Below are 27,732 nucleotides of genomic sequence, written 5' to 3' on the forward strand. Positions count from 1 at the left end.
GGCTCTGCTGCTCCACCAGCCTGGACCGCCACTTGTAACATAGTAGGTTAGGCTGAATGAAGAGAATGTCCATCTAGTTCAGCCTGTTTCACCCCCACCCCTTTTTGGCCCCCTTTTTACTGTGCAGTTCCCCATTAATAAATATATTGAACAGAATGGGGCCTAAGACTGAGTCCTGTGGCACCCCACTAGTAAAGGAGGCCCAATCAGAGTACGAACCATTTATTATCACCCTCTGCTTTCTGTCTCCAAGCCAGTTCTTTACCCAGATACACATGTTTTCGCCCATCAACCTATTATGTGGCACGGTGTCAAATGCTTTTTAGAGAAATCTAGATATACAAGATCAATAGACTCCCAGGTCCAGCCTAGAACTTACTTCATCGTAGATGTCAAATTGGTCTGACATGTAGACCATCGTCTTAGCTCTGTTCCTCCACTAGCCTGGACTTTTGCTTGTTAACCATTGTCTCAGCTCTGCTCCTCCACCAGGCTGGACCGCCGCTTGTAGACCATTGTCTTGGCTCTGCTCCTCCGCAGGCTGGACTGGCTGCTTGTAGACCATTGTCTCAGCTCTGCTCCACCACCTGGCTGGACTGGCTGCTTGTAAAACTATTGCCTCAGCTCTGCTCCTCCACCAGGCTGGACCGCCGCTAGTAGACCATGGTCTCGGCTCTGCTCCTCCACCAGGTTGGACCGCTGCTAGTAGACCCTTGTCTCGGCTCTGCTCCTCCACCAGGCTGGACTGCTGCTTGTAGACCATGGTCTCAGCTCTGCTCCCCCACCAGGCTGGACTGCTGCTTGTAGACCATTGTCTCGGCTCTGCTCCTCCACCAGGTTGGACCGCTGCTAGTAGACCATTGTCTCGGCTCTGCTCCTCCACCATGTTGGATTGGCGCTAGTAGAATATGGTCTCGGCTCTGCTCCCCCACCAGGCTGGACCGCCGCTAGTAGACCACTGTCTCAGCTCTGCTCCTCCACCAGGTTGGATTGCCGCTAGTAGATCATGGTCTTGGCTCTGCTCCCCCACCAGGCTGGACTGCTGCTTGTAGACCATTGTCTCGGCTCTGGTCCTCCACCAGGCTGGACCGCTGCTAGTAGACCATTGTCTCGGCTCTGGTCCTCCACCAGGCTCTACTGCCGCTAGTAGACCATTGTCTCGACTCTGCTCCTCCACCAGACTGGACTGCAGTTTGTAGACCATTGTCTCAGCTCTGCTCCTCCACCAGGCTGGACCGCTGCTAGTAGACCATTGGAGGAGCAGAGCCGAGACACCAGGCTGGAGTGACACTCGTAGACCATTTGACTAGCGTTATCTTCTCACTGTGAAATGAATCCAGTCTTGGAAGCTCCTGTGTTATCACTTCCTTCCACTTTCACTTTTTGATAGGGAAGGAGTACTGTTTTGACCTGCTAGAAGCGTTAAAGTGGTAGGAGGGTACATAAAAGCGTAGATAGAGAAGAGCGATATAGGAGGCATTGGAGGCCTTTATCTCCTTTTCTGATGCATTAATGATCAGTAATAACTATTTCACCTTTTTAGAGACTAGCTGATTTCTCATTAACCCTTTAATTATCCATTGATCCGAAACAGAAACGCCACAAAGCTACAGCAGTGATGCAAACACTTTTATTTCCAGCAACCCCTCCCCCGTCATACATACAAACGTCCAGATCTGTGACCCCTTATATACGGATATTGAGCACTACGGGTGACAGTAATGAGGCAGGACAGCATTGAACCCCCCTACCAACCTGCACAATGAAATTAAAAACCCGCAAAAAAATTAAAATTTTGGGAAGCGATAAAAAACGATAAACTCTATACAGCAATGTGGTAAAAACAAAAACTTCACGGAGAACATTAGAAAAATGCTACGGGTGCCGCCTGAGACACCGCCACAGCTCACAGTCTCACGTGACCGGAGGTCACAGATGTACGGTGCATATATAGCAAGCCCGGACACCCGGCCTCACAACACTGTACGGTAAACACAAGGACCCCTAGGGGCCGAATACCATGAAATATCCACAGAAATAAATTATAAAATGTACACACCTGGTAATACTGACAACTTAAAAGGTCATTCCGCAGCAGTGCGGAGGGGTGGGGGGCAGTGATACCCAGCCCCCAATACAGTGAAAAAAAAAAAAAAAAGACATAAAACACAGAGCCACAGTGCCAAGTACTAGAGCTGGGCTACGCGTGGCATCAGTCCCCATCAGGGCTCCAACAACATGGCTGCACGGCTCCGGGCAACTGATGCCACTGCGCCGCTCGAGCCTCATGTGGAGTAGGATGCAGCTTTAGCAGTTGGAGGTAAATGTGGCAGTCGCTAACTTTGGAAGACGGGACCTTGGCTCATGGTGGCAGAAATCAGAGGTTGGTGCCACCGCTGCATGAATCATGAAAAAAAAAAAAATCTTTGGCGCCGGCGATTAACCCCTTCTTAACCTATGCAGCACAAACCATTAAGGGCAAATTAGCAGTAGTCGCTACTCCTGCAAAGCACTAAAAACAAATGGTGAAACTGGCGATATAAAAATGTGTGGCTCAGCGTCCTGGCGGCGGGCGCTGGTTGGCACGCGTCTGATGAGATGCAGGAAGAGCTGGCTGCCATCGCTATCCTCATTCTTACTGTCTCCAGCCGGTGAGAGGGTGGAGAGCGAGGACAGGAGGGAACGGGGGTGTTGGGGGGGAGATTTTCTCAGCAGTGCCCATCCTTGATGAGAACATGGCAGCGCCCGCCCGCTTCTACGTGCACACAGTGTCTCTGACTACAACAGAGACCGCACTCCATATTGCACTTTCCACATAGTGAGCATGATAGTGAGGCCTAGCATTCCAGCGTTGCACCAAATGTCTTGCGGCAGTCCAAGGCTTTGGCGCTGGGGAGATGTGCCCGCCGTTTGCGCAGTTCTTCCTTTCCCAGGGAGCTTCCCAGCTTCTTACAAGCAGCTTTATATCTGCTGTCAAATGCAGCTGCGGGAGAGAGAAGGGGTACGGGTTACTGGCTGGTATGAGTACAGGGACATTCACACAGGCCACTTTCATGCGCCAGTTCTGGCCGATAGCGTTACGGACACAACAAAAAAAACGCACATTGATTTCGCTGTGTTAATTCACATGAAGGTTTTTTCTCGTGCAGCGAGACAGAATGTCCTATTTTTTGGGTGATATCACCCATTTTCTATGGGCCCCCAAAAATTGCAGCAAACTTGCATGCAGATGTGATTTTCGAGCGAGTGTGATGCAATTTGTTATTTTGCCTTTTATAATCGCGAGTGTTTTCCCCACACGATGCAATACGGTTTCCCTCGCAAAACACACTCACATAGAAAATCACACGTTTATGAGCGCGATATTTGTCCACGTTTTTCAAACCAATAGCACGCTCACCCACGTGATTCACGGAGCGGCTAAAAGATAAAGGGAACACAGCCACACATGCCCCTGCAAGTAGCCCACCCAGAGGTCAGACACTACTACAGCGTTTCCCCGAAAATAAGACAGTGACTTATATTAATTTTTATTCAAAAAGGTTTAACTTTTTTACATGTATAGCTGCCTGGACACTATTTAAATTGACTTTTTAAATTAACTGTTAGCTGGGCTTAATTTTGGAGTAGGGCTTCTATTTCAAGCATCCTCAAAAAGCCTGAAAAATCATTTTGCATCCTCAAAAATTCTGGAAAATCATGCTAGGTCTTATTTTCCGGGTATATCTTATTTTCAGGGAAACAGGGTAGTTAATCACACGGGGCGTCTTCAGAGCTGAACTCTATGATCGGCCCAGCGCTACGCGCCAAAATATTAGGGGAACGCTTTGCTCAAAACTGGTCCTGCTGAATGATGTTGCAGGTAACAGAGTTCGCCATGGTGTCTCCAGACTCTTTCACGTTTGTTAGTGTGAACCTGCTTTCAGCTAGAGAGATCGGGGTGACTATGGCCGGCCTGCTAATTCTGGGGTTCTCTGGCGAATGCCAAGCAAGCTGCAGGGTGCTGGAGGGTCAGCAGAGGTCCCACTATAGGCAACCCTCATGGAGTCTGTATATAACAGTCAGAAGTCGCTGGAGGTCATTCTGTAGGGTTCTGGTAGCTCCTCCTGTCCTGCTGCTGGAGGATATTCCGTAGGGCTCTGGTAGCTCGTCCTGTTCCTTCAGTCCTGATGCTAGAGGGTATTCTGTAGGGCTCTGGTAGCTCCTCCTGTCTGGCTCTCCTGCTGGGAGACGCAGTAACCTTCTTGCTCCTACACATCTTCTAGGATACGGTTCTTTAACACCTTCCCGCTGCAGGGCGTAAGTTTACGTCCTGGCAGCAGGGTACTTCCCGCAACAGGACGTAAACTTACGTCCTGGAGATAGCGCGGGATCACATATGATCCCGCGCTATCCCGCAGCGGGAGCCAGCTGTCAGTCACAGCCGGCGTCCCGCTGCAACAGCGGGGGGGCATCGGAGATGCGCACCCCGCTGTTAACCCCTTCCCTGCCACGATCTAAGTAGATCGCGGCAGGGAAAGAGTTCACAGAGGGAGCGGACTCCCTCTGTGTCTCCAGCCGGCTCTCGCGATAACATCGCGAGAGCCCGGCCTGTCACCATGGTAACAGGACGCCAGACACTGGCGTCCTGTATTGCCTATGCCTATGATCGCTGTATAAGCGATAAGGCATGGCAGAGCAGTAGCTCTGCCATGCCTTATGACAGTGATCATCAGGGCAGTGGTTAAAGTCCCCCAGGGGACACAAATGTTCTACAAAAAACAAAGATTAAAAAAATGAATAAAAAAAAAAAAATGTAAAAAAAAGAGTAAAAAAAAAATTTCTTTATGCTTTTTCTCAGATTAGCATAAACAAAAGGTAAAAAAATAAAATAAAACCCCACATATTTGGTATTGTCACGTCTGTAACAACACATACAATAAGTTGCACATGCTTTTGACTGTGCTCGGAAAAAAAACGCAAAAAAAAAAAAAACGCTAAAAAACTGAGGCAAAATGCTAATTTTTAGCATTTTGCCTCACTAAAAACGCAATAAAAGTGATCAAAAAAGCCATGTGTACCCCAAAATGGTACCAGTAAAAACTACAGCTCATCTCGCAAAAAATAAGCCCTCACAGAGCTCCGTACATCAAAAAATAAAAAAGTTACAGGACTTTGAATGCAGCGATTTAGAAAAAAAAAATTACCCCCCAAAAAAAGGGGTTTTATTGCAGAAAAGTGGGAAAACCTAAAAAAAAAATGTAAGAATTTTGGTATCGTTGTAACTGTACCGGTCCGCAGAAAAAAAAATGGAATTTATGTTGCATGATTAATGCTGTAAAAAAAAAAAAAAAGCGCTATGTCAGAATTGATGCGTTTTCTCTCCCGGTTATCATAAAAAAAAGAAAAAAAAAAGTTTTACAATATAGTCTATGTACCCAAAAGTGGCGCCGATAAAAACTACAGTTCGCCATGCAAAAAACAAGCCCTTATACGGCCGTGTCCACGGAAAAATAAAAAAGTTATGGCTTTTGATAAACGGAGAAGAAAATCCGCCAAAAATTGTTGCGTCCTTAAGCCCAAAACAGGCCGTGTCATTAAGGGGTTAATGTGTTTACAGCTGTTTATACAGACACGGTTTCTTTAACCCCTTGGCGACACCGCCTTTTTTGGCTATGAGGGCGCAATGATTTTAGGGGTTTCATCTCCACTTTTCAAAAGCCATAGCTTTATTTTTCCGTCGCCACGGCCGTGAGGGTTGCTTTTTGTGTAGTGATCAAAGAGAAAAGAGTGGGACAGCGCCTCTTGTGTATCCTCTTGTGTGGAACTGCGTATCACAGCATTTCTAATCGTGTATGCCTGCACATGACGGCGTATCTCACGGACGCCGTCCTGCACCGACTTCCTGCTTTTTAAACTTTTCTTCCATTGTCTCTGTGCAGCGGTTTTTGCACAAACGCAATGTAACGGCTTATGGAGAGCATTTTCGTAAACACCCATAGAAAACAATAGGGTTCAATCGCGCCTAATACGCGGTAAAATAGAACTTGCTGCACTATACACAAGTGTCAGTGGATCAATCAAAATCATCGATTCCATTCACGGCATAAATTGTGCGCAGAACACGCAATTAGTTACACTCGTGTGAGCCTGGCCTTCATGACATGATACATTTTTCTGTGGGTCAGTTCAATTATGACAAAAAAAATTAGATGTTTTTCCACTTTTGCACAACAAAACACCCTTTAATTCGTTTTTTTTTTTTTTAGGAAAATGTAATTTTTTTTGGGATCGGTGTATTCAAAGTCCCACAACTTTATTTTCCGACAGACGGAGCTCTGTGAGAGCTGTATGTTTTTTGTGTGACAAGCTGTAGATTTTACTGGTACCATTTTAGGGTACATATTGCTTTTCTGATCACTTTTATTACTTTTTCACAGTGCTTGCTGTGCAGGATTAAAAGTGTGTTCAATTTATTGTACATGTCATTACAGATGTGGTGATATTAAAGGGGAAATTTGCAAAAAAAAGGTGTTTTTTTTTTTTTACATTTTATGTTCCTGTACGGGACTTGAACCTGTGATGCTTTGAGAATACATTGCAGTAGATGTGTACTGCAATGCATTGTCACTATTCATAGTGATCGCAGGCCATGGCAGACCAAAATGCCATTGTCTGGAATCCAGTTGCCATGACAACCCATCATCTCTCAACAAATACTTAGCGGAGGACCGATGATTTTACAGAGGAAGCACTGGTCCTCTGTGAACCCTTTACATGCCCAGATCAACAGCAATTTCTGCATATGAGGGGTTCACAGCTGGGATTTGTCTTCTCAACTATCCCCGCTGTTGCAGCAGCATGCCACCTGTCAGTCACAGCCGACTCCCGCTGTGGATGGCGTGGGTTCAGCCTCTGACCTAGGTTTACATCCATTTGTGCGAAACCCTTTCCAGGCAAGATGTAAGTTTACTTCCTGTGACAGGACGGGGTTAAGGAGTGTACATAAGTTTACTTCCTGTGACAGGACGGGGTTAAGGAGTGTACATAAGTTTTCCTCCTGTGACAGGACGGGGTTAAAGAGTGTACATAAGTTTTCCTCCTGTGACAGGACGGGGTTAAAGAGTGTACACAAGTTTACTTCCTGTGACAGGACGGGGTTAAGGAGTGTACACAAGTTTACTTCCTGTGACAGGACGGGGTTAAGGAGTGTACACAAATTTACTTCCTGTGACAGGACGGGGTTAAGGAGTGTACATAAGTTTACTTCCTGTGACAGGACGGGGTTAAGGAGTGTACACAAATTTACTTCCTGTGACGGGACGGGGTTAAGGAGTGTACATAAGTTTACTTCCTGTGACAGGACGGGGTTAAGGAGTGTACACAAGTTTACTTCCTGTGACAGGACGGGGTTAAGGAGTGTACACAAATTTACTTCCTGTGACGGGACGGGGTTAAGGAGTGTACATAAGTTTACTTCCTGTGACGGGACGGGGTTAAGGAGTGTACATAAGTTTACTTCCTGTGACAGGACGGGGTTAAGGAGTGTACACAAATTTACTTCCTGTGATGGGACGGGGTTAAGGAGTGTACATAAGTTTACTTCCTGTGACAGGACGGGGTTAAGGAGTGTACACAAATTTACTTCCTGTGATGGGACGGGGTTAAGGAGTGTACACAAATTTACTTCCTGTGATGGGACGGGGTTAAGGAGTGTACATAAGTTTACTTCCTGTGACAGGACGGGGTTAAGGAGTGTACATAAGTTTACTTCCTGTGACAGGACGGGGTTAAGGAGTGTACATAACTTTACTTCCTGTGACAGGACGGGGTTAAGGAGTGTACATAAGTTTACTTCCTGTGACAGGGCGGGGTTAAGGAGTGTACATAAGTTTACTTCCTGTGACAGGGCGGGGTTAAGGAGTGTACATAAGTTTACTTCCTGTGACAGGACGGGGTTAAGGAGTGTACACAAATTTACTTCCTGTGACGGGACGGGGTTAAGGAGTGTACATAAGTTTACTTCCTGTGACAGGACGGGGTTAAGGAGTGTACATAACTTTACTTCCTGTGACAGGACGGGGTTAAGGAGTGTACACAAATTTACTTCCTGTGACAGGACGGGGTTAAGGAGTGTACATAAGTTTACTTCCTGTGACAGGACGGGGTTAAGGAGTGTACACAAATTTACTTCCTGTGAGGGGACGGGGTTAAGGAGTGTACATACGTTTACTTCCTGTGACGGGACGGGGTTAAGGAGTGTACATAAGTTTACTTCCTGTGACAGGATGGGGCTAAGGGGTGTACATAAGTTTACTTCCTGTGACAGGACGGGGTTAAGGAGTGTACACAAATTTACTTCCTGTGACGGGACGGGGTTAAGGCGTGTACATAATTTTACTTCCTGTGACAGGACGGGGTTAAGGAGTGTACATAAGTTTACTTCCTGTGACGGGACGGGGTTAAGGAGTGTACATAAGTTTACTTCCTGTGACGGGACGGGGTTAAGGAGTGTACACAAATTTAGTTCCTGTGACGGGACGGGGTTAAGGAGTGTACATAAGTTTACTTCCTGTGACAGGACGGGGTTAAGGAGTGTACATAAGTTTACTTCCTGTGACATGACGGGGTTAAGGAGTGTACACAAATTTACTTCCTGTGACAGGACGGGGTTAAGGAGTGTACACAAGTTTACTTCCTGTGACGGGACAGGGTTAAGGAGTGTACACAAATTTACTTCCTGTGACAGGACGGGGTTAAGGAGTGTACACAAGTTTACTTCCTGTGACGGGACAGGGTTAAGGAGTGTACATAAGTTTACTTCCTGTGACAGGACGGGGTTAAGGAGTGTACACAAATTTACTTCCTGTGACGGGACGGGGTTAAGGAGTGTACATAAGTTTACTTCCTGTGACAGGACGGGGCTAAGGAGTGTACATAAGTTTACTTCCTGTGATGGGACGGGGCTAAGGGGTGTACAACTGTTTGTTATTTTACATACTCTATTTCTTTTACGGTTTATTGTTGTATGATGTGGCGGAGGGTACATGGCAACTCTCGCGAGAGGAAGCGAGGGGAGGATAAAAAGGGCTGGACACGGCACTCACGCCAGAAAGACAGCAGGGCAAAAGCAAGTTGATTCGCGTGAGCTGCCAATGAAGGTCTGGGCCTAAATCTATGCGGATTCTGGAACGCTTACTGGAGCGAACCACAAAACACTGTCTTGCCAGGACCAAGTAACGGTCACAGAGACCTCCCGAAGCCTGGCCCCGTACCGTGCGATCCTCATAGGACCAGCCAACATTCGCCACCACTTTGGTATTTCAGGCAATAAAAGTGCAGTGGCCATGTAGGTTGACCTGCACCCTTGTGGGGTACCTGCGGCGGCACATATTCTTCACGAAGAGGAGCTGAGGTCTACTGAACATATGGAGAAAAGCAGATCGGAGTCACCGCTGGATGCAGGTTAGTGCCCCCCAGAGAGTAGGCTGGAGGATAGAGCAAATCCTGCAGTCCCTGTAAGCCTGCCATCCTTGAGGAACAGGACCAGCTGTACCACCCGATTGGGCTGCAGGTGCCCGTTATGTACCAGGACACCCGCACAGCGTGGAGCTAGAGAGGAATCCGTCAGGAAGGAGAGGGATCATCTCCCTTTTTGGGGTGTCTCGCTATCGCCTCTCCGGAGCTCCTGTTGTCACTTTCATTTGTCAAGTCAGAGAAATGGATTCACAATGGCTTCTGTTCCCTGACCGGGCAGACCCCTGAAGTGGAAGGATTTGGGCCGACACCTGGATGCACAAGATTTTCTGAGCAGTTTCTATAGATTGGCATCACTCACCCACATCCATATGCTCTCTCCCCAGGGCGGCCATTGTCAGCAGCAGCATCTCCCTGTAGATCCCCCTGAGGACGGGACAAGGGTCACTACTCAGTAACCACGTACTCCACCACCACCGTCTGTGCCATAGAGCCACCTACCTCTGGAGGATCTGCGGAGGGGAGTTCTGTTCCTGTAGGACATTTAATAGCAGCGAGATCGCTTTATGCACCTCAAATAGGCCAATGAAATTCAGGATCTTCTCCAGGAACTCCAGGGTGAAGGGGTGAGAGTGGGAGCGCCAGCCTTGCAGGTGGTTCGGAAGATTTCCTGTCAATAGAGATGAACGTCTTAGGATATCCTGACCACCAGGTGGCAGTATTCCATTAGTCACTGCACTGTACAGGTATGCATCATATAGGGCCATGGTGGCAAACCTATAACACGCAAGCCAGAGGGGGCACTCAGAGCCCTTTACGTGGGCGCACGCACCAACGTCTGGTCAGCATGAAAATGGTCACCACACAGGGTGCCACGGGTCCCTGGCTAGTAATCACTCAATGGCGCCGCTATGGGTGCACATACTGACGGCAGGGTGTGCATCCAGGATCATCCTCCCCTGACCTCTCCTCATTGGTTCCGCAGGAGGAGAAGAGAAGGAGTCCAGGCACACATAAAGCCGCCCGTAAAGGCACTGAGCAGAGGCGCTTTGAAGACAAGGAAAAGGTAAGTATATGGGTCTCAGGGGCACACCACTGCTGCTGGGGCCGATATAGGGGACGCCATTCCCGCTGGGGCCGACACGGGGTGGGTGGGGTGTTCGCCATTCCCGCTGGGGCTGACACGGGGGGGGGGGGGGGGGTGTTGTCGCCATTCCCGCTGGGGCCAAGGCAGGAAGGGGGGCGGATCGCCATTCCCGCTGGGGCCGACACAGGGGGTCCCCATTCCTGCTGGGGCCGACACAGGAGGGGGAGGGGTGGGTGTCGCCATTCCCGCTGGGGCCGACGCAGGGGGCGGATCGCCATTCCCGCTGGGGCCGACGCAGGGGGCGGATCGCCATTCCCGCTGGGGCCGACGCAGGGGGGCGGATCGCCATTCCCGCTGGGGCCGACGCAGGGGGGTCCCCTTTCCCGCTGGGGCTGATATAGGGGACGCCATTACCACTGGAGCCGATAAAGGAGATGCTATTACCACTTGGGCCAATATAGGGGATACTATTACTCCTGGGGTCACTCTGCACATGGCAGCATACCTCAAGCTACCTTAGGTTTTTTTGGATTTGGAAATGCATTTACACCACATGTTAACATACCCTGTCAAAATCCGCACTAATGCTACTCCAGGGCTCCAGCTAGGAAACAACCACAAGGCGTTCCTCCCTGTCTATTTTGAAGCAGCCCTGTCTTTTTTTATAACGACGGAGGTAAAATCATATGTTGGCACTTTGTGATAAATAAGTGGCTTTTGGTTTGCAGTTTGGGCACTTGGTCTCTAAAAGGTTCGCCATGACTGCCATAGGTGGTCACTGCCATATCAACCAGATAAATGCCACATTCCCATAACCCAGTCATTCCATCTCCTGGACTTACGGTGAAGCTTCCATAAAGCGTACATGGGCGGCCAGCGGTCAGGGTCCTGCAGCAGCACATCCCATAATAAGCGGACTCTGACAAGCGGATTTTCTGTGACCTGCAGGGCAGAAGGTTCTGGTCAGTGATGCCAAAGATTAAATCAAACCCCTCTATCTGTTTCTGGTTTAAAGAGGAAATAAGCAGACGACCTCCTGCTTTGCCAGCCCACTCGGTTCCCACCTGAGCAGACTGCTGTACGTGCTTGGATGCCAGAACAAGCTGAAGGAGGTTGCTGGGCAGCGCCAGGCGCTGGAAGTACCAGACCAGGTTCCAGTAGATGATGGGGTGACTGTCCACCAGTTCTGGTTGGGACAGAAAGTCGCCACCCTCGTTCTCCAGCAGGCTCTCCATCTCTTTGCGGAGGACCAAGGGGCAGAGATATGCCACCGTCACCATCTCCGAGGTCACATCACTGGCGCTGTGCTGATGGAGGGAAGACTATATAATAAGGACAACAAAGCCCTGAAAGTGACATGATGAAGCGGTCTGCCCGCAGGACACGTGGCGTTATTTGGTACCTGGACATCAGGGAATCCGTTGCACGGAGCGGGAGATCTGTCCTCATCCAGCACCAAACACTGGTAGCGGTCACTTAAAACAGGTCCGCGGCTCACAGCACCTCCATCAGTGGACGCCTCAGAGGGATCATCAGCGCTGCAAACACAGCAAGGTGGCTAATTAACCGCTGCGATTACAAGGGGCTTATGCAATTTGGGTTCCTATTCATCTGGGGGTTGGGCAGCTTACTGAGCGCTGCTCTGGAGTGATGCCCTCTACTATAAGGTCTCCAAAATCATAGCAATTGAAATTCCCTTTTAACCCATTGAAAACCCGGTCATTTGTTTCTTTAACCCCTCATTGACTTGCGTCATAATGAGCAAACTATATTTTTTCAGTTTTTTCATTGTTGCATTCAAAGACCCATAAAAATTTTACTTCCTCTTCGACAGGCCGCTGAAGGAAGGGTGTTCTGCTACTCTAAAGGAGATGAAATTCGGACAACTGCCACTTCAGACGATACACTCGCCATTTGTAGAAAAAAAAAAATTTAGTAAAAAAAAGTTGCTGATAGGTGGCGCTGCAGCAGACCAGGACCACCATGACAGACCTGCATCAGCATCAGCTCTGGCATTGGCATGTGGCAGCAATTAACTCATTTAGGACCAGGCACATTAAATTCACGGCCTTGGCCCTGGGCTTTAATCCCAGCCAATAGTAAAAAATACGGCGGGGGTTAAAGCCTCTGTTTCTGCAATCAATCAGAAGCAGGTCGGGTTGTCAGCTGTTAGTCACAGCTGAGAACCCTCAAAGAGAAGGCAGGAGGAGTTGCTAACCCTTTCTGCCTTCTCCTTTATTTAGCACACAGCGCTCAATAAGTGCTACGTACTAACAAGTGGAAGTGTGCCCTCCACTATGAGAGTCGGCAGTCACATGACCACCGGGATTCCTTGCTACAGCAGAGCTGCAGGGTCGTAGTAGACCCTGATCAGCTCTGCCACTGACTATTGTCACTACAGGGGATGTTTTCCCCTCTAACTGGGGCTCCTATTGATGCGGCTCCTATGGATGTTCCAGCTACAGTGAAAAGAAAAAAAAAAAAACACAAAAAAAAAACACGTGAATGTCCTCCAGAGGTCTTATATGATGTTATGAGGGACATAGATAGTAAAAAAAAATAAAAAATTACATAATTAAAAAAAAAAAAAAGATAATGACTAGGGATGAGCGAGTATACTCGCTAAGGCACTACTCACTCGAGTAATGTGCCTTAGCCGAGTATCTCCCTGCTCGTCCCGAAAGATTCGGGGGCCGCCGCAGCTGACAGATGAGTTGCGGTGGGGAGCAGGGAGGGGAGAGCGGGCGGGAGAGAGAGATCTCCCCTCCGTTCCTCCCTGCTCTCTCCCGCAGCTCCCCGCCCTGCGCCGGCCCCCGAATCTTTCGGGACGAGCAGGGAGATACTCGACTAAGGCACATTACTCGAGCGAGTAGTGCCTTAGCGAGTATACTCGCTCATCCCTAATAATGACCCAAAACAGTCTCCGTATGCGTCCTGTAATCCAAAACCATACATATTATATACCATAACATCCGAAACAAAATGAGAAACCCATTCCCGTATTTTATTTTACCCCCAATAAAAGTAAAAAAAAAAAAAAAAAAAAAGTCAGTCAGTGAAAAAGATATATAAAAAAAAAAAAAAAAAAAGCCCTATATGTCACGGGAGAAAAAAAAAACAGCAAAAATTATTTTGGTAGCTGAAGAAAAAAAGGATTAGGGCAGTTAAACCACCACATGGGTAAAGAAAAAAAAACAAAAAACACTAAAAAGTGTCTGGTCCTTAAGGTACAAAACAGCCTGGTCGTTAAGGGGTTAAAGCCAACTCCCTGCATTCAGCGGTGGAATACATGGTTTTACGAAGGGAGAGTGTAGTTGGAGACCAAGGGGGCTTATTGAACATTGGTAAAGTGATTTGCACAGCCACACCACTACATATTGGCAACTTTTTTTACAAAAATTTTCTTCTTCGGAAATGGCAAGTGAATTGTCTGAAATGGCAGTTGTCCCAATTTCATCTCATTTGGAGCAGCAGAGCGCCCTCCACAGGCCTCCGAGTTGGGGAAGTTTAATTTGTACTACTGAATAGTACCTTTTAGGGGTACATTATAAAGTGCAGCCACGGTTTGTTTTTTCCTTTGGGGGGGGGGGGGGGGGGGGAGGGGTGATAAAAAACCCCAGAGATTGTGCCATTTTTTAAAGTGTTAATTGTACGGTGTCGTCATTCTCAGGGTCAGTGGCGAAAGTCATAGGGGACAGGAACTAATATCACGCAAGACCCCCCCCCCCCCCTCCACACAACGTCAGAAATGTAACGTACCATCCATCTGGCGCCCCCTATCAGGTCTCAACCGATAATTCATGTTCGTTCGCCATCAGCGTGCTGGGTGGCGCTCAGCCTCACTGATAACACCTCACAGCTTCTACAGGTGTGGGCATGGCTGAACGTCCACAGAGGTAACGCCGCCTCATCATCAGTCTACATACCGCTATTCCAGGACTTTACATCAGTGTCAATTTTGTTTTTTACTATGTATTTAGCTCCGGCACTCTTATGGCCACAGAAAAAACTAATGTAACAGGGTAGCAGCAGGCAGCCCTAAGGTCCCTCCCGTCTACCCGTGGATATTGATGCGTTCCTTTATCCCCCCCCATGAGCCGCCATCTGCTTTGGCAGGGGCATACAAAGGGTAAAACATCCCAGATCAGAGGTGTTCTTCCTCTAGTTGCTCATTGAATGGCGGTGGCTAGGTCGGATTGCTCTCTGGCTCACCCGGCCATCTCCATGCACAGTAAACAGGCCGTCGTTCATAGATGAGGATTACACTGCCTGATCGTCGTTTGCTGTTTATGCCTGCAGAAGCTGAAGGACGAATGAAGTATCGTCTGTCGTTCAGTCACTGCCGGCATTTACAAGACCCGATGACCGCTCAGATGCCAGCGATGATCAGACCGTGGTAAAGTGGCCGTCCACTACACCCCCATGTAACAAGCGGGATGAGTCGCCCTCACCTACGCGGTCTCTGCAGGTCACTGATCTTGACGTTCAGGAACGGCACAAAGTGTTGTCCGCAGAAGGGGCAGACCGTCTTCAGGTTGGAGTCATCCGATGTCCAGCCAGCCATGATGTCCTCATCATAGATCAAAGAGTGACAGGCTGGACACACGGAGCAGCTGGAGAGCAGGACCTGAGGAGAGGAGACTGGGAAGTCACAGCAGCCATACTGGTGGAGCCAACAGCGCCCGTACACCTACCTCCACAGTGGGTAGGTCTTGGCCTCCTTCCAACAGGCGCTCAGTTGACTTATGGATTGCAAAGTTGCAGACTGACGTGTCGGAGGAGTCGGCCTCACTTCCCAAGGACACCGAGCTCTGGAAAGAGCCAACAAGATTGGTGAAGGCGCTTCAATGTGGGGAGCAAGCGACCATGATGAAAACGCAAGCAGCAGCGTCTCACCTCGGAGGCAGTGGACTCGGGTCTTCTGTGAGCCCTCCAGCCATGATGCTGCTCGAACACTAGAGGAGAAGGAGTCTCGGCGGTACTTCCAGCCTTCCTCAGGAGTGAGGTCCTGGAGGGCTTCCTGGAGGGGGTGAGCAGCTGCTGGATCTTACCGGCCAGACTTCTTCTCCGCACCCCATTCCTGGAGGTGCTGCCGACGTCGTCCCGGCTCTTGCTGGCGAGGCCTTCTGTGGAGCTCTCCGTCAGGACCAGCTCAGAGTCGTCAGAGGTGACCGTCCCACTGCCGTCTGTGGCGAAGCTCACATTTGATAAGCTTCCGTTTTCTGAGGGATCAAGAATGATCGGAGTCTCATAGCCTCTTCGGAGAGAGCCACTTAGTGAGGGGCTGACGTCCGACTCTCTAGGGACCTCTTTAACCTCCAAGTCGTCCATCACTAAGAAAGAAAGCACATGGCACCTAAGTACATGGACCTCCAGGGAATCTCCAACCAAACTGAAGTTGTCACCCAATCTCCATAATGAGCCACTATAAACACTTCATGTTCTAAATTGTAAAATGTCCCACAATGCAATGTGATAGGACTGGGCTACATTCTCCAACTTCGTCCATGACTTACGCTGCGCCACTCCCATCTCCAGCATACAGCTGTCATTTTGAGTACAAGCAACGCTCCAGCTCTTCACCAGTTTCCCCGGAGTAGCGTCCTCCAGACCCCGGCTTGTATGGCCAGCCCAGGTGGTCTGCCGCAACAGGTTCAGCCGTGGGGGCAGGTCGCCTGAGCAGCTATTGTGTTTCCAACGATCTACAGAAAAAGGCGACGTAAAAGGAGAAAAGCAGTTATGTCATCAGTGGAAGAAGATGGCGCTGAGGCCACCGTGTCAACTGGAGAATGCAGACCTGCCCATAGATGCAGGGACCTGACACTAGCCACCGCCAAGGGGGCTCATCTAGGGTCTACAATAATTCTAAGGTCTGAGTAAGTTTAGGGGTATTGTCCGGTATGGGGCCCAAATAAATTTAAGGGTCTGGTCCGCAGTCTAAATTAGTTGCAAGAAGTCTGGTCTTGGCTCTGAACTAATTTTAAAGGGGTTGTCCCGCGCCGAAATGGTTTTTTTTTTTATTCAATAGGCCCCCCGTTCGGCGCGAGACAAACCCAATGCATGTGTTAAAAAAAAACAAACCGTTTAGTACTTACCCGAATCCCCACACTGCGGCGACTTCTTCCTTACCTTACTAAGATGGCCGCCGGGATCTTCACCCACGATGCACCACGGGTCTTCTCCCATGGTGCACCGTGGGCTCTATGCGGTCCATTGCCAATTCCAGCCTCCTGATTGGCTGGAATCGGCACACGTGACGGGGCGGAGCTACGAGGACCAGCTCTCCGGCACGAGCGGCCCCATTCACCAGCGAGAAGACCGGACTGCGCAAGCGCGTCTAATCGGGCGATTAGACGCTGAAATTAGACGGCACCATGGAGACGAGGACGCTAGCAACGGAACAGGTAAGTGAATAACTTCTGTATGGCTCATAATTAATGCACGATGTACATTACAAAGTGCATTAATATGGCCATACAGAAGTGTATAACCCCACTTGCTTTCGCGGGACAACCCCTTTAAGGGTTTTATCTGGGGTGTGGATATGTTTAGGGGGCTCACTTTTAGGGTCTTGCCTGGTTTTCTCACTAACACATAAGTCTTGATAGAACCATTACTAGAAGTAGGCGAGACTCCCCAATATACGGGGCAGTGATGTCACATCTGTACATTATAACCCTACAGCAGGAGAGGAATGAGGTCACAGGACAATTATTCCCATCATCACTTCTAATCAGCAGGAAGACAGGATATGTGTCATGTCAGAAGAGGAGGATGGCAGGAGCCATAGGGGCAGCTGCTTCATTTTACTGATCAGTGGGGGTCTCTGTGGCCAGACCTCCGCTGACCTCTGACCTTTTTAGGACACATGATTTCCGAGCACATTCATCTTAAACAAAAAAATCGAGGGTTCGGGACCTGAAGGTTGGCACGGAGTTACCCTCACCTCTTGACCTGTCTTCACTCTGTGGAGGCGTCTCGGACCCCAGCTGCTTGTGACGGAGGGGCTGACGGAACTGGGCGGCTCCAAGAACCACGTTCCTAAGTTTAGCCCAGCGCAGCCTTCCGCTCTGACTGCTAGACGGCCACTTGCTTTCCAGCACAGCCTGCAGAAGATACATAGTGGTAAATGCCACGCATCCTGGATGTACCCCCATACTGAGCGTCTCCCTAACCACGCACCTTATTATAATATCCATAGGTTATGGCATTTGGGACAATCCCGGCTTTTCTCATTTCCAGCATGACACGCACAGCCAGTACCGGCTCTCCATACAGGCCGCACAGCTGCATCAGGATGCGGTAGCAGACCTATGACAAGAGACACAAAGATGGACAAAGATATTAGGCCTATTGACGTGAATGGGCTTATTAAAGGGGTATCCCAAAAATCCAATTCCTAAGTCCCAAATGGCTATCACCGCTATATGAACTCCATATATATCTTTTTCATCTTTTTTCTCGCCTCGCTGCCCTCTCAGCACCGCTGCTAATCTGGCCGTTGGGCAGCATCACATGACCCATTTCTCTGCCTACAACTCCCAAAACCCCTTGCAGGCACTCTATGTCTTTCACTGCTCCCTACACTACATCTTCCACCAGTCAATCTCCTTTCCCCCTGGTAGCTGTATATAAAGGCTCTACTCACAATTTCGGCTAAACTTCCATTCTTCTGTTCTGCCATGGAACAGAGAAACAAAAAAACAGCAAGCCGCATCCAACAATGGAAAACCGCAGCAACTGTTGGAAAGCAGGGACTAGAATGGCTTCCATCCAGTTTCGGTCATCGTACCTGGAAATAACTGCGCAGTGTGCTTCACTGATTTTTCCAGCATTTACGGCAGAAACCGCCAATGGAAACCCAGTCAGTCTCCCTATCCCTGGCAGCTATAAACCCCAGTAAATTCCTAGTCAGTCTCCTTCCCTTTCTGGCAGCTGTAAATTTAGGAGATTTGGTTTGTAAAGATGGGGTGTAGCCGATAGATTTATGTAAAACTAACGCTAGAAAATGGCATAAATGAAGCCAGACTCCTATGCCAGCTGGTGGTGGCATAGATTTCTGTGTAGGTGCACGGATGAACCAAGAAGCCCCTCTTCACACAGTAGGTGCATCGGTGGGCATTATATTACAACAGCACTATGAGATGATAATATTAATGAACTACACCCCCCCTCCCACGCCCACAGTCCCCAGTCAATCTCCTACTCCTTGGCAGCTATAGCCCCCAATCAGTCTCTTCTCCTCTCAGACAGCTAGAAATATAGTTCCCAGTTGGTCTCCTTCCCCCTATGGCAGCTGTAAATGTATATAAATGAACAGGCATCATACTGAGGTCTTACCTCACAATAACACCATACACCCGCTCACCTCATCAGGCAAGACCACATTCTTTGTCTCCATCTGCTTCAGGGCATCATAAGCCGTCTGCAGAGCTCGCACTTTGGAGGCCGTAGCTCTGACAAATGTGGGCAGGTAGATAAACCATAGGCCGTAGCAGTGCCCCAGGAGGCATTTAGCCCACATTTCGGCCATGGAAGAATAGATATGGGCCACACGTTGAGCAGATTTGATCTCCTGAGAGACAGAAGGAATACAGTGTAAGTACAGAGGTAAGTACTTTACACTGCCAATGTTAACCCCTTCCTCGCCTGTTTGGTTCGTCGTGGTGCCGGACTGCTGGGCGCACTGGTTTTTAATTGGCTCGGTGGTGCCATAAGAAAGTCCTGGGGTAGCTCGAATAAGTCTCTCTGGAGAATCGGGAAACATTCATACCTGAGAGGGCAGAGGCGGGGGTTAGAGGTCTCAGCAGGGGAAGGAGCCATCTTATACAAAAGGCAATTAAAGGGTGCAAAAACAAGATGTCTGACTTGTATCGAGCTGGTGGTTCGGTTCCGTTTGGGTCCACAGGTTCTTCTGCCGGCATGATAAATACTGTGTGTTCACTACGATGAGACTCGTCCAGCTCCACTAAGTGCAGGTCCTCCATTTTTTCCCCATCCACTTGGACCTAGAAAGCAGAGTATTGGAAGTCCATGGAGTAACGAATGTGGGAGGCCGCCGGGGGCGAGCACACTTACCTTCTCCACGCAGTTGTCGAAAAACTCAAGTGAAGCATGCCGGTCACTGACGAAGGAGCAGTCTTCAATAAACTGCATGAACATCTGAGTCCTCACCATCTGCAAGTAGAACTTCTGGTGAGCACGGTCTCGGGACTTCCTGAACCCTGCAGTACAAAGTTATTTTAGGTGGTCAGATGCCTGCGTCTTCCTCGCTACGGCTCCCCGTTGTTATCCACCTCCTCTCCAGCTGGCTATTTGTCCACCTACCCTCTAGGTTGAACAGGTTGCTGGAGTCTCGTGTCCTCTCGGAGGGGGCCTGGGTTATCGGCAAGAGATAGGAGCGGTACCCTTTGAAGAGACAGGCCATGAAGCGCAGGAAGGAGGCTCGCACGTCTAACTCCAGCTGCGTACGGCGCCCATAAATCAGGTCGTAATCTTTTAGAAGAAATTCTAAAGACGCTTCTTCCATGGGCTTGTTATACACTGCAACCGAGGAGAGTTTTAGTGTCAGCAGGGGAACGCAAGGGCAGGGCGAGCGGGGCAACAGGGGCAGCCTTACTTTCGTCCAGTTGCTTGTGCAGGTCGCTCAGGCAGCTCCGCAGCACTTTGCAGGGTTTGCGAGGCAGCGTCTGGTACGATGGGATTTTCTTCTCTTCACTTCTGAAAGAAACAGAAGAAGATGATGGAGGCTGAGAACTGGCATTTGACAAGGTGCAGAGGCGCTTTTAAATCAACCGATTGCAGGGTTCACTCCTTCTCTCAGAGGGCGTAAGTGTACATCTGCTCCATCCGCAGCAGGAGCTGACTGTACCTCACAGCCTGCCTCCCGCTGCAACAGTGGGGGGGGGGGGGATCAGTGAGAACACCGATCCCCGCTGTTAACCCCTTGCAAGTTGATCACGGCATGTAAAGGGTTCACAGAGGGACAGTGCTCCCTCTGTGACGTTATTGACCTGGCTCTGCAATGGTCTGGGATTGCTATGATAATGCATTGCAGTGGAGAAGCACTGGAATGTACTATCAGAGCAATCATAGCATCGCAGGTTCGAGTCCCTTACAGGGACATTTAAAAAAATAAATAAATGAAAAAAAAAAAAATATATATACATATACACACACACACATAAAAGAATAGTGAATTAAAAATTATGCTGCATAAGAGATGTGAGAGCCAGCGAGCATTTGCTCATTAGTTGGCAGATAGGGAGCAGCTTTTCACAGTCTGATAGTCGGGCAACCAATCATATAAAGGTTCGTGCCCAATTGTTGGCTTGTACTGTATCACAGCACAGTGAACCCCACCTCCCACGCTTCATGCCCCCGTACACTTACTGGAACAGGGTGTTGGTGTCCAGGTCCACACATAGGACGTCTTGTGGCGGATCGTGGAGGTCGAAGTAGCTGGAATGGATCCCCACAATGAACGGTACAGGAGCACACAGGACGTCCGAGAGAGTGAGGGGGCACAGAGGGATGTAAGGGCACTGCCAACGGAGTGGGAAGATGATCTGCAGAGACAGAGGGTCCACAGCTCATAACACGGCCTGTCAGCACCCAACACCTCAGTAGTTAGTATACGGACTACACACCGACACGAGGGCTTCCCCGACGCTGGTCAGCACGTCTGGCCTCTGCGAGTGGATCAACAGCTTCTGCTCGGTGAGGACCGCCAGGAGTAAGGTCACTGCGTTCTCCGGGCCCAGGTTCTGCAGGAAGGTCACGTAGCTGGCCCCGCTGCAACCGGAAACTGAGGGGTCAATGCAGCCAGAACACCAGGAGGACAAGACATGACCGAACATGTGTATGGAGGAGACTGCACACACAACAAGCTGCAGCTCAGGTCCAGGAGAGGTGGGGATAAAGCAACTGCATTATTACCGGCCGACCCAACCAACCATCTGCTGAGGCCCTGGATATCATGTCTGTGCACCCTGTGCCCACCAGGGGGTAGGATAAGTGTGCGGGACCCCAGGTACCCAGCTACTAAGGACAGACTAGTCCTGCCAATGCAGGGACAGAGTTTACTGCCCCCTGTGGTGGGCAAAGAGATCGAGAAGCAGTGCAGCTGCAGAACAGACATCAAACTGCTGCTTTTTATACAATATAAGTTGTCTCCACCTTTGACCAACTGACCTGAGGGGCAGAGGCGAGGACACGGGCTGGCACAGGAGAACGTTATCATATGGAGACATCTGGAGAGAGATAAGAGAGTTAGATCAGGAAGAACAATCTATATGTCCCCAGATCATCCAGAGCATTAGACCCCCCAGCTTTATAGTGTATTGGCCTGGACTCCAGCAGACCTCCGAGGAGTCCTCTGCTATCAGCCCCAGATTCTACATTGCTCGGTGCGGCCTCCGTGGGTCGGAGGAGATCTGTGAGAAGTCTTCACCTTCAACTCTCCGTCTTGTTCCTGCAGTGCAGAACATTATCCTGCTGAGGGCGCTGCCATTAGGGAATTCCACTGCCATGAAGGAGAGACTTGTCTGTACAATGTTAGGTGGTAAATGTCACATCCACATGATGCCAGGACCCAAGTACCTACCAGGACATCACACTGCCCCCTGCTGGCTTGTTTTCTTCCCACCCTGGTACCATTTCTTCCCAGGTAAGTGAAGTTTCTGGCACATGATGTAACACGATCGATCGGACCGGGCGCCTTCTTCCATAGCTCCGGTTCTGATGCCCATCGCAGACACGTTCGGTGGTGGACAGGGGTAACACGGGCATTCTAAACGCTCCGCCACCCCCATACACAGCAAGCTGCGATGTCCTGTGTGATCCGACGCCTTTCTATCACCCCCAGCAGGGCCGTCATCAGTAATGTGTCCTACAGTCGCTCTTCTGTGGGATTGGACCAGACGGACGGCCTTCACCCCCAAATCAGTGAGTCTCGGGTGCCCATCACCCAGTCACCGGTTGTTCCTCCTTGGAGCACTTCAGGTAGGTACTGACCACTGCATTTGGTCCTCCTTACATTTTTCCTACTTCCAGTTCTGACTGATCGCTTCCTGCCTAACATCCTCCTCCATCATTACCAGATAACACTGGGGCACAAAATGTTTGCCGACTTAGAGGTTACAACTTTTTGGGGTATTTTGGGGTCATAGATTCTGAAAATGACATTAGTTTTTCTCTAACATGCACACATATTGGATTATACATGTAATGACACCAATCAAAAGCTGCAGGTACGAAGATAAATCCCAAGAAGCCGAAAACACAAATAAAACACAAGTTTCTTCCTTGAGATGTCAGTGAAACTACATTTCTGTGATTTCCGGTGATAAGATGTTCCTGGACATTCACGCTGGATATTTTACCTGTTGTCCGCCAACATATGTGTATTCCATCGTCCGCAGGCCTGTTCTTCCATGGTCACCAGTAGTCCGCCATAATATGTGTATCCTATTGTCCACAGTCACCAGTGGTCTGCCATCATATGCGTATCCCATCGTCCGCAGTCCTGTTCTTCCATGGTCACCAGTAGTACGACATATCTGCATACCATCATCCACAGTCCTGTTCTTTTACGGTCACCAGTAGTCCGCCATCATATGTGTATCCCATTGTCCGCAGTCCTGTTCTTCCACAGTCAGCAATAGTCCGCCATCATATATGTATCCCATCGTCTGCAGTCCTGTTCTTCCACGGTCACCAGTAGTCCACCATCATATGTGTATCCCATCGTCCGCAGTCGCTAGTAGTCCGCCATCATATGCGTATCCCATCGTCCGCAGTCGCTAGTAGTCCGCCATCATATGCGTATCCCATCGTCCGCAGTCCTGTTCTTCCATGGTCACCAGTAGCCCGACATCATATCTGCATGCCATCATCCGCAGTCCTGTTCTTTTACGGTCACCAGTAGTCTGCCATCATATATGTATCCCATCGTCCGCAGTCCTGTTCTTCCACAGTCAGCAGTAGTCCGCCATCATATGCGTATCCCATCATCTACAGTCCTGTTCTTTCCCCGTCAGCAGTAGTCCGCCATCATATGCGTATCCCATCATCTACAGTCCTGTTCTTTCCCCGTCAGCAGTAGTCTGCCATCATATGCGTCTCCCATCATCTACAGTCCTGTTCTTTCCCCGTCAGCAGTAGTCTGCCATCATATGCGTCTCCCATCGACCATGGTCCTGTTGTTCCACAGTTAGCAGTAGTCCGCCATCATAAGTGTATCCCGTCCTGTTCTTTGACGGTCCTTATTTCCTGGTGTAGTCGTTCCTTGTTCATTACTTACATCACAAAGATAATCTGGAGATCCATCCACAATGACTGCCGGTCCCGCAATCTGACGCTCATGTTATACCCAAGTGTTCAACAACAGAAGTGCGCATATTCTCCACAAGTTCACCACAATTTGCAGCCTTATAGCTCCCAAGGAAACGCTTTCCAACCGTGCAAAACAACGACCGCGCACACGGCTCAGTTGCCCACTGAATCCTGGAAACGCCGGTCTTTCATGAGTTCCCAGATCTGTGGTTCATCGACTTTCCCTGCTTGTAGCTTCGCCAGGCTCATCGCAGGAAATGTTCTACATATGTAGCCAAAATGTCTTCCGTTCCTCTTCAATGTCTTTATAAATTGCTTCATCAACCCAAGTTTGATGCGTCATGATGGCGACATGTACCATATGTACTAATAGTAAGCAGATGCTGGCGGGGAAATAACCAGAAAAGGACATCAGGAAGATCTCCTAGAATGGAATGGATGGGATTTTCGGAATCAGCGGCACAAAAATATTCAGAATAAGGTCTAAAATCCCAGGCGCCGCAAACACGTTATTTTCCGCTCCCCAGTGTAATGATTCTTCTCGTCACCCGACAGATCAGGGCTATAACATGCAGCTTGTGCGGGTTGGTAAGACACGATACAAGAGGTCGGCAGGTACGCACCTGGATCAGGATGCGGGGTCTCTGCGGAGAAGGGAAGGGGACGTTGAACATGAAGTTTGAGATGTGTCTGTGAAAAGAGGAGAAAATACTGAGTGTCATTAATACAAAATCCTGGACAAGCTGCTATTTTCTCCATCATCTCCATCCCAAGTACAAGAGGCTGTCGCCTGCGGAGGGGAAGTGCGGCAAGATGCCCCTGTATAACTCAACCAGTACGGCGGAGGCCAAGTGAAGCTGGGTGACGGTTATCCCACAGCTTTTCCCTCCTGTTAGCAGCGCTTCATGCAATGCCCGGTGGTTCTGGACTACCAAAAACGCCTACGGTCAGGATCCATGTACCAGTCAGGTCCCTGAAGGCAGAACTGAGGAGAGGTAGGGAAATACTTGGGGGAAATGGTGGCCAGCCTGGGGACGGCCTTCATTTTAGGGATCCCATACGGGGTCGGCCATCATTTTAAGGCTCTCATATGGGGTCAGCATTCATTTTACGGGTCCAGTCTGTAGAAACGTTGCATTTTGGAGACCTGAATATACCTTTTTCGCCTGGCAATTCATACACACTTCTTCAGAATCAAACTAATTGCTAGGTTCCCCCAAATACATTATTTTTCGGGGTTCCGCCCGGTCTTTGGAACTCACTTCTCTATGGGGAGCACATGTGGACCGGAGATGGAGTAACGATAGATGAACGTCAGGAACTTCTGGAACACATCGAAGAAAGGCCAGCTGGACAGGACGCAGATGCTCTTCTTGGTTTGAACGGACTTGCTGCTCACCGGACGCTTGTCCACCACACTGAGGAGGCCGAGGCGCTGGCACTGCTTCTCAGTCAGCTCCTCCCTGGGGTACTGCTCGTAGAACTGGATGGCGGCACCATAAACCTGCAATGAGGAGACCGTATCATCACAGAGCCGCCCCTGTATATAAAGCCCCCCCCAGGCTTTAGTGCTCACCTTGTCTCCGGTAGCTCCGGTCAGTACGAAAGTAGAGAAGACGGGCAGATGGTACTTGGTGTTCAGGGACCAGCTCTCAATGGTGGCTCCCATAGGAAGGCAGAAGATCGGGACCAATTCCGGAAAAGGGAACATTTCATTGTCCGTCTCAGGGAAGCGGCTGATCACCCCTAATGAAAACAAAGGGTTAAACTACATCTACAGAACCACCCCCATCATACAGTATAATGGAAAACTCTGCGTTGCCACGCCGCGGCGGTAAACGCCGTGAAGCAACAATTAAAGGGACTTTCCAGGACTAGGAGCAGCCAATATACAAGAAATACAGGGGCTATCTACCAATCGAATTCAGTTCATGTATCCCAAAAAACTAATAACCATCTTCCTGCACTCCACATGCCTCTCACTCAAAAATATACCTTTTCATCTTTCCTTCTGGGCCACAGCACAGGTCTCATTTCTCTGCTTCCTGCCTAAAATGCCCAAAAGCCCTTGCATGCTTTTTATATGTCTTTCAGTCCTCCCTGCTCCACATCAACCGTCTGTCTCCTCCTCCCCCTGGTAGCCATAAACATAGTCCACAGTAGGTTCTCAGCCAGCCTGCTCCTCTGGCAGACAAAAATATAGTACTCAGTCAGTCTCCTTCCCCCTCTGGCATCCACAAATATACACATTGTCAAAAAAAAAAACATCCCCTAGAAGTAGTTGTTGGAGGGGTGAAACTTTCTTTGTGTGATTGTAACATTGATATAAGTAAGTGATTACAGAGCAAAAGGATTTATTGTGGAGTACCGACCCCTTGTAGGGAGGATCTAGTACCCTGTTGTACCATCTCCAGCTTGGATACAAGATGTAATACGGGTGGCATGGAGGCTCTAATACCCTAATGTACCACCTCTAGCTTGGATACAAGATGGGATATGGGGGGCATGGAGGCATACAGGTTCTGTATGGTATCCTGCAGCATATCACTCCACATCTGCTGTAACTGAGCCTCTACATCGTGTAAACTCATAGGCTGTGAAAGCTGGTGACCCAGATGGTCCCAGACATGTTCTATTGGTGATACATCTGCTGACCGAGCGACCACAGAAATGTGACAATGTTGTGGGGGCTCCTGTGACCCTCTTGTGTGTGCGGCCGAGCATTATCCTGCTGCCTCTTGTAAGCCGCCATGAGAGGAACACATGTGGCTGCAGGATGTCCTGAACATATCGCTGAGCTGTCATTGTCCCTTGTACCACCACTAGGGGTGACCGACTGTCGTATGCGCTAGCCCCCCAGACCACCACACCAGCAGGGGGCAGGCGCTCACCCCAAGGTCTCCAGACATGAACACGGCCGTCGCCCTCGCCCAAACTAAACCTAGATTCATCGCTGAAGACAACCCGGTTCCCCGTAGCGTCCAGTTTCATCGTTCACGACACCACTGCAAACGGAGGCGATGGTGGGGGTCAGAGGTCGCACATGTAATGGGGGCCGTGAGAATAAATGTTCCTCATCCAAGCGCCTGAAAATGGTTCTGACATACACAGGGGTGTAACGATGGCGCCCCCTGTCTCTGGATGGCAGACAACAAAACAGTTGGAGCTGCAGGTGCTTGTCGGACAATCAGACGCTCCTCTCTATTGGTGGTCTGTCACGGGGTCCTGAGCCCAGTCACCTTGTGTGTCCCCACCCATTGGTCCCAACACCCCCTAAGAGTCTGGTCAGACGCTCCTCTCTACTGGTGGTCTGTTGGGGGGTCCTGAGCCCGGTCACCTCGTGTGCCCCCATCCACTAGTCCCAAAACCTCCTAACAATGTGATCAGACGCGCCTCTCTACTGGTGGTTTGTAGGAGGCGTCCTGAGCCCAGTCACCTTGTGTGCCCTCACACATCCTCTGGTCCCAACATCTCCTAACAGTCTGGTCAGACGCTCCTCTCTACTGGTGGTCTGTCGGGGGGTCCTGAGCCCGGTCACCTTGTGTGTCCCCACACATCCTCTGGTCCCAACAATCTGGTCAGAACGGTCCAAGTAGGGGACAATTCATCAATACGACCTTCCAGCTGCGCACATCCCAATAAAGCGCCCCCTCTTAGGGGTGAAATCTCTTCTCTGCGTCAGAGGCGTCTACTGGTCAACAAGCTCTACACAAGCGGAAGAGGTCACTGCACACAAGGAGCCTCCGGGAGCCTTTTATAGGCCAAGGGGGGAACCACTTTTAGGGCCTCCGGTGACAAGACCGTTCATCTAATCACCACAACTCTCATCATTACAGATCTGCCTGAGACGGAAC

At 49.6% G+C, this 27,732-nt stretch overlaps 1 protein-coding gene across 3 annotated transcripts in view; it reads right to left on the bottom strand.

Annotated features, from left to right (window-relative positions):
- Positions 1 to 1,608: 1,608 nt before the first annotated feature.
- DENND4B (DENN domain containing 4B) overlaps positions 1,609 to 27,732 on the bottom strand; it is a 32,339-nt gene continuing 6,215 nt past the window's right edge. The window contains exons 6-29 of one of the 3 annotated variants that reach the window (XM_066608853.1): positions 25,455 to 25,624; positions 25,141 to 25,382; positions 24,502 to 24,568; positions 21,737 to 21,795; positions 21,193 to 21,337; positions 20,936 to 21,111; positions 20,163 to 20,260; positions 19,871 to 20,086; positions 19,622 to 19,767; positions 19,412 to 19,551; positions 19,193 to 19,316; positions 18,912 to 19,118; positions 17,726 to 17,854; positions 17,490 to 17,649; positions 16,060 to 16,245; positions 15,440 to 15,876; positions 15,238 to 15,354; positions 14,995 to 15,170; positions 11,946 to 12,081; positions 11,608 to 11,850; positions 11,386 to 11,485; positions 9,958 to 10,126; positions 9,818 to 9,882; positions 1,609 to 2,983 (exon numbers count right to left, since the gene is read on the bottom strand). In XM_066608853.1, the coding sequence (XP_066464950.1) occupies positions 2,838 to 2,983; positions 9,818 to 9,882; positions 9,958 to 10,126; positions 11,386 to 11,485; positions 11,608 to 11,850; positions 11,946 to 12,081; positions 14,995 to 15,170; positions 15,238 to 15,354; positions 15,440 to 15,876; positions 16,060 to 16,245; positions 17,490 to 17,649; positions 17,726 to 17,854; positions 18,912 to 19,118; positions 19,193 to 19,316; positions 19,412 to 19,551; positions 19,622 to 19,767; positions 19,871 to 20,086; positions 20,163 to 20,260; positions 20,936 to 21,111; positions 21,193 to 21,337; positions 21,737 to 21,795; positions 24,502 to 24,568; positions 25,141 to 25,382; positions 25,455 to 25,624 (3,854 nt within the window). In that variant the 3' untranslated portion in view covers positions 1,609 to 2,837. Of the gene's footprint in view, positions 2,984 to 9,817; positions 9,883 to 9,957; positions 10,127 to 11,385; positions 11,486 to 11,607; positions 11,851 to 11,945; positions 12,082 to 14,994; positions 15,171 to 15,237; positions 15,355 to 15,439; positions 15,877 to 16,059; positions 16,246 to 17,489; positions 17,650 to 17,725; positions 17,855 to 18,911; positions 19,119 to 19,192; positions 19,317 to 19,411; positions 19,552 to 19,621; positions 19,768 to 19,870; positions 20,087 to 20,162; positions 20,264 to 20,935; positions 21,112 to 21,192; positions 21,338 to 21,736; positions 21,796 to 24,501; positions 24,569 to 25,140; positions 25,383 to 25,454; positions 25,625 to 27,732 lie in introns of those variants that run through there. The other 2 variants (XM_066608852.1, XR_010793251.1) reach the window with 2 other exon arrangements.

This window comes from Eleutherodactylus coqui, chromosome 6 (assembly GCF_035609145.1).
Source record: "Eleutherodactylus coqui strain aEleCoq1 chromosome 6, aEleCoq1.hap1, whole genome shotgun sequence".
Lineage (NCBI taxonomy): Eukaryota > Metazoa > Chordata > Amphibia > Anura > Eleutherodactylidae > Eleutherodactylus > Eleutherodactylus coqui.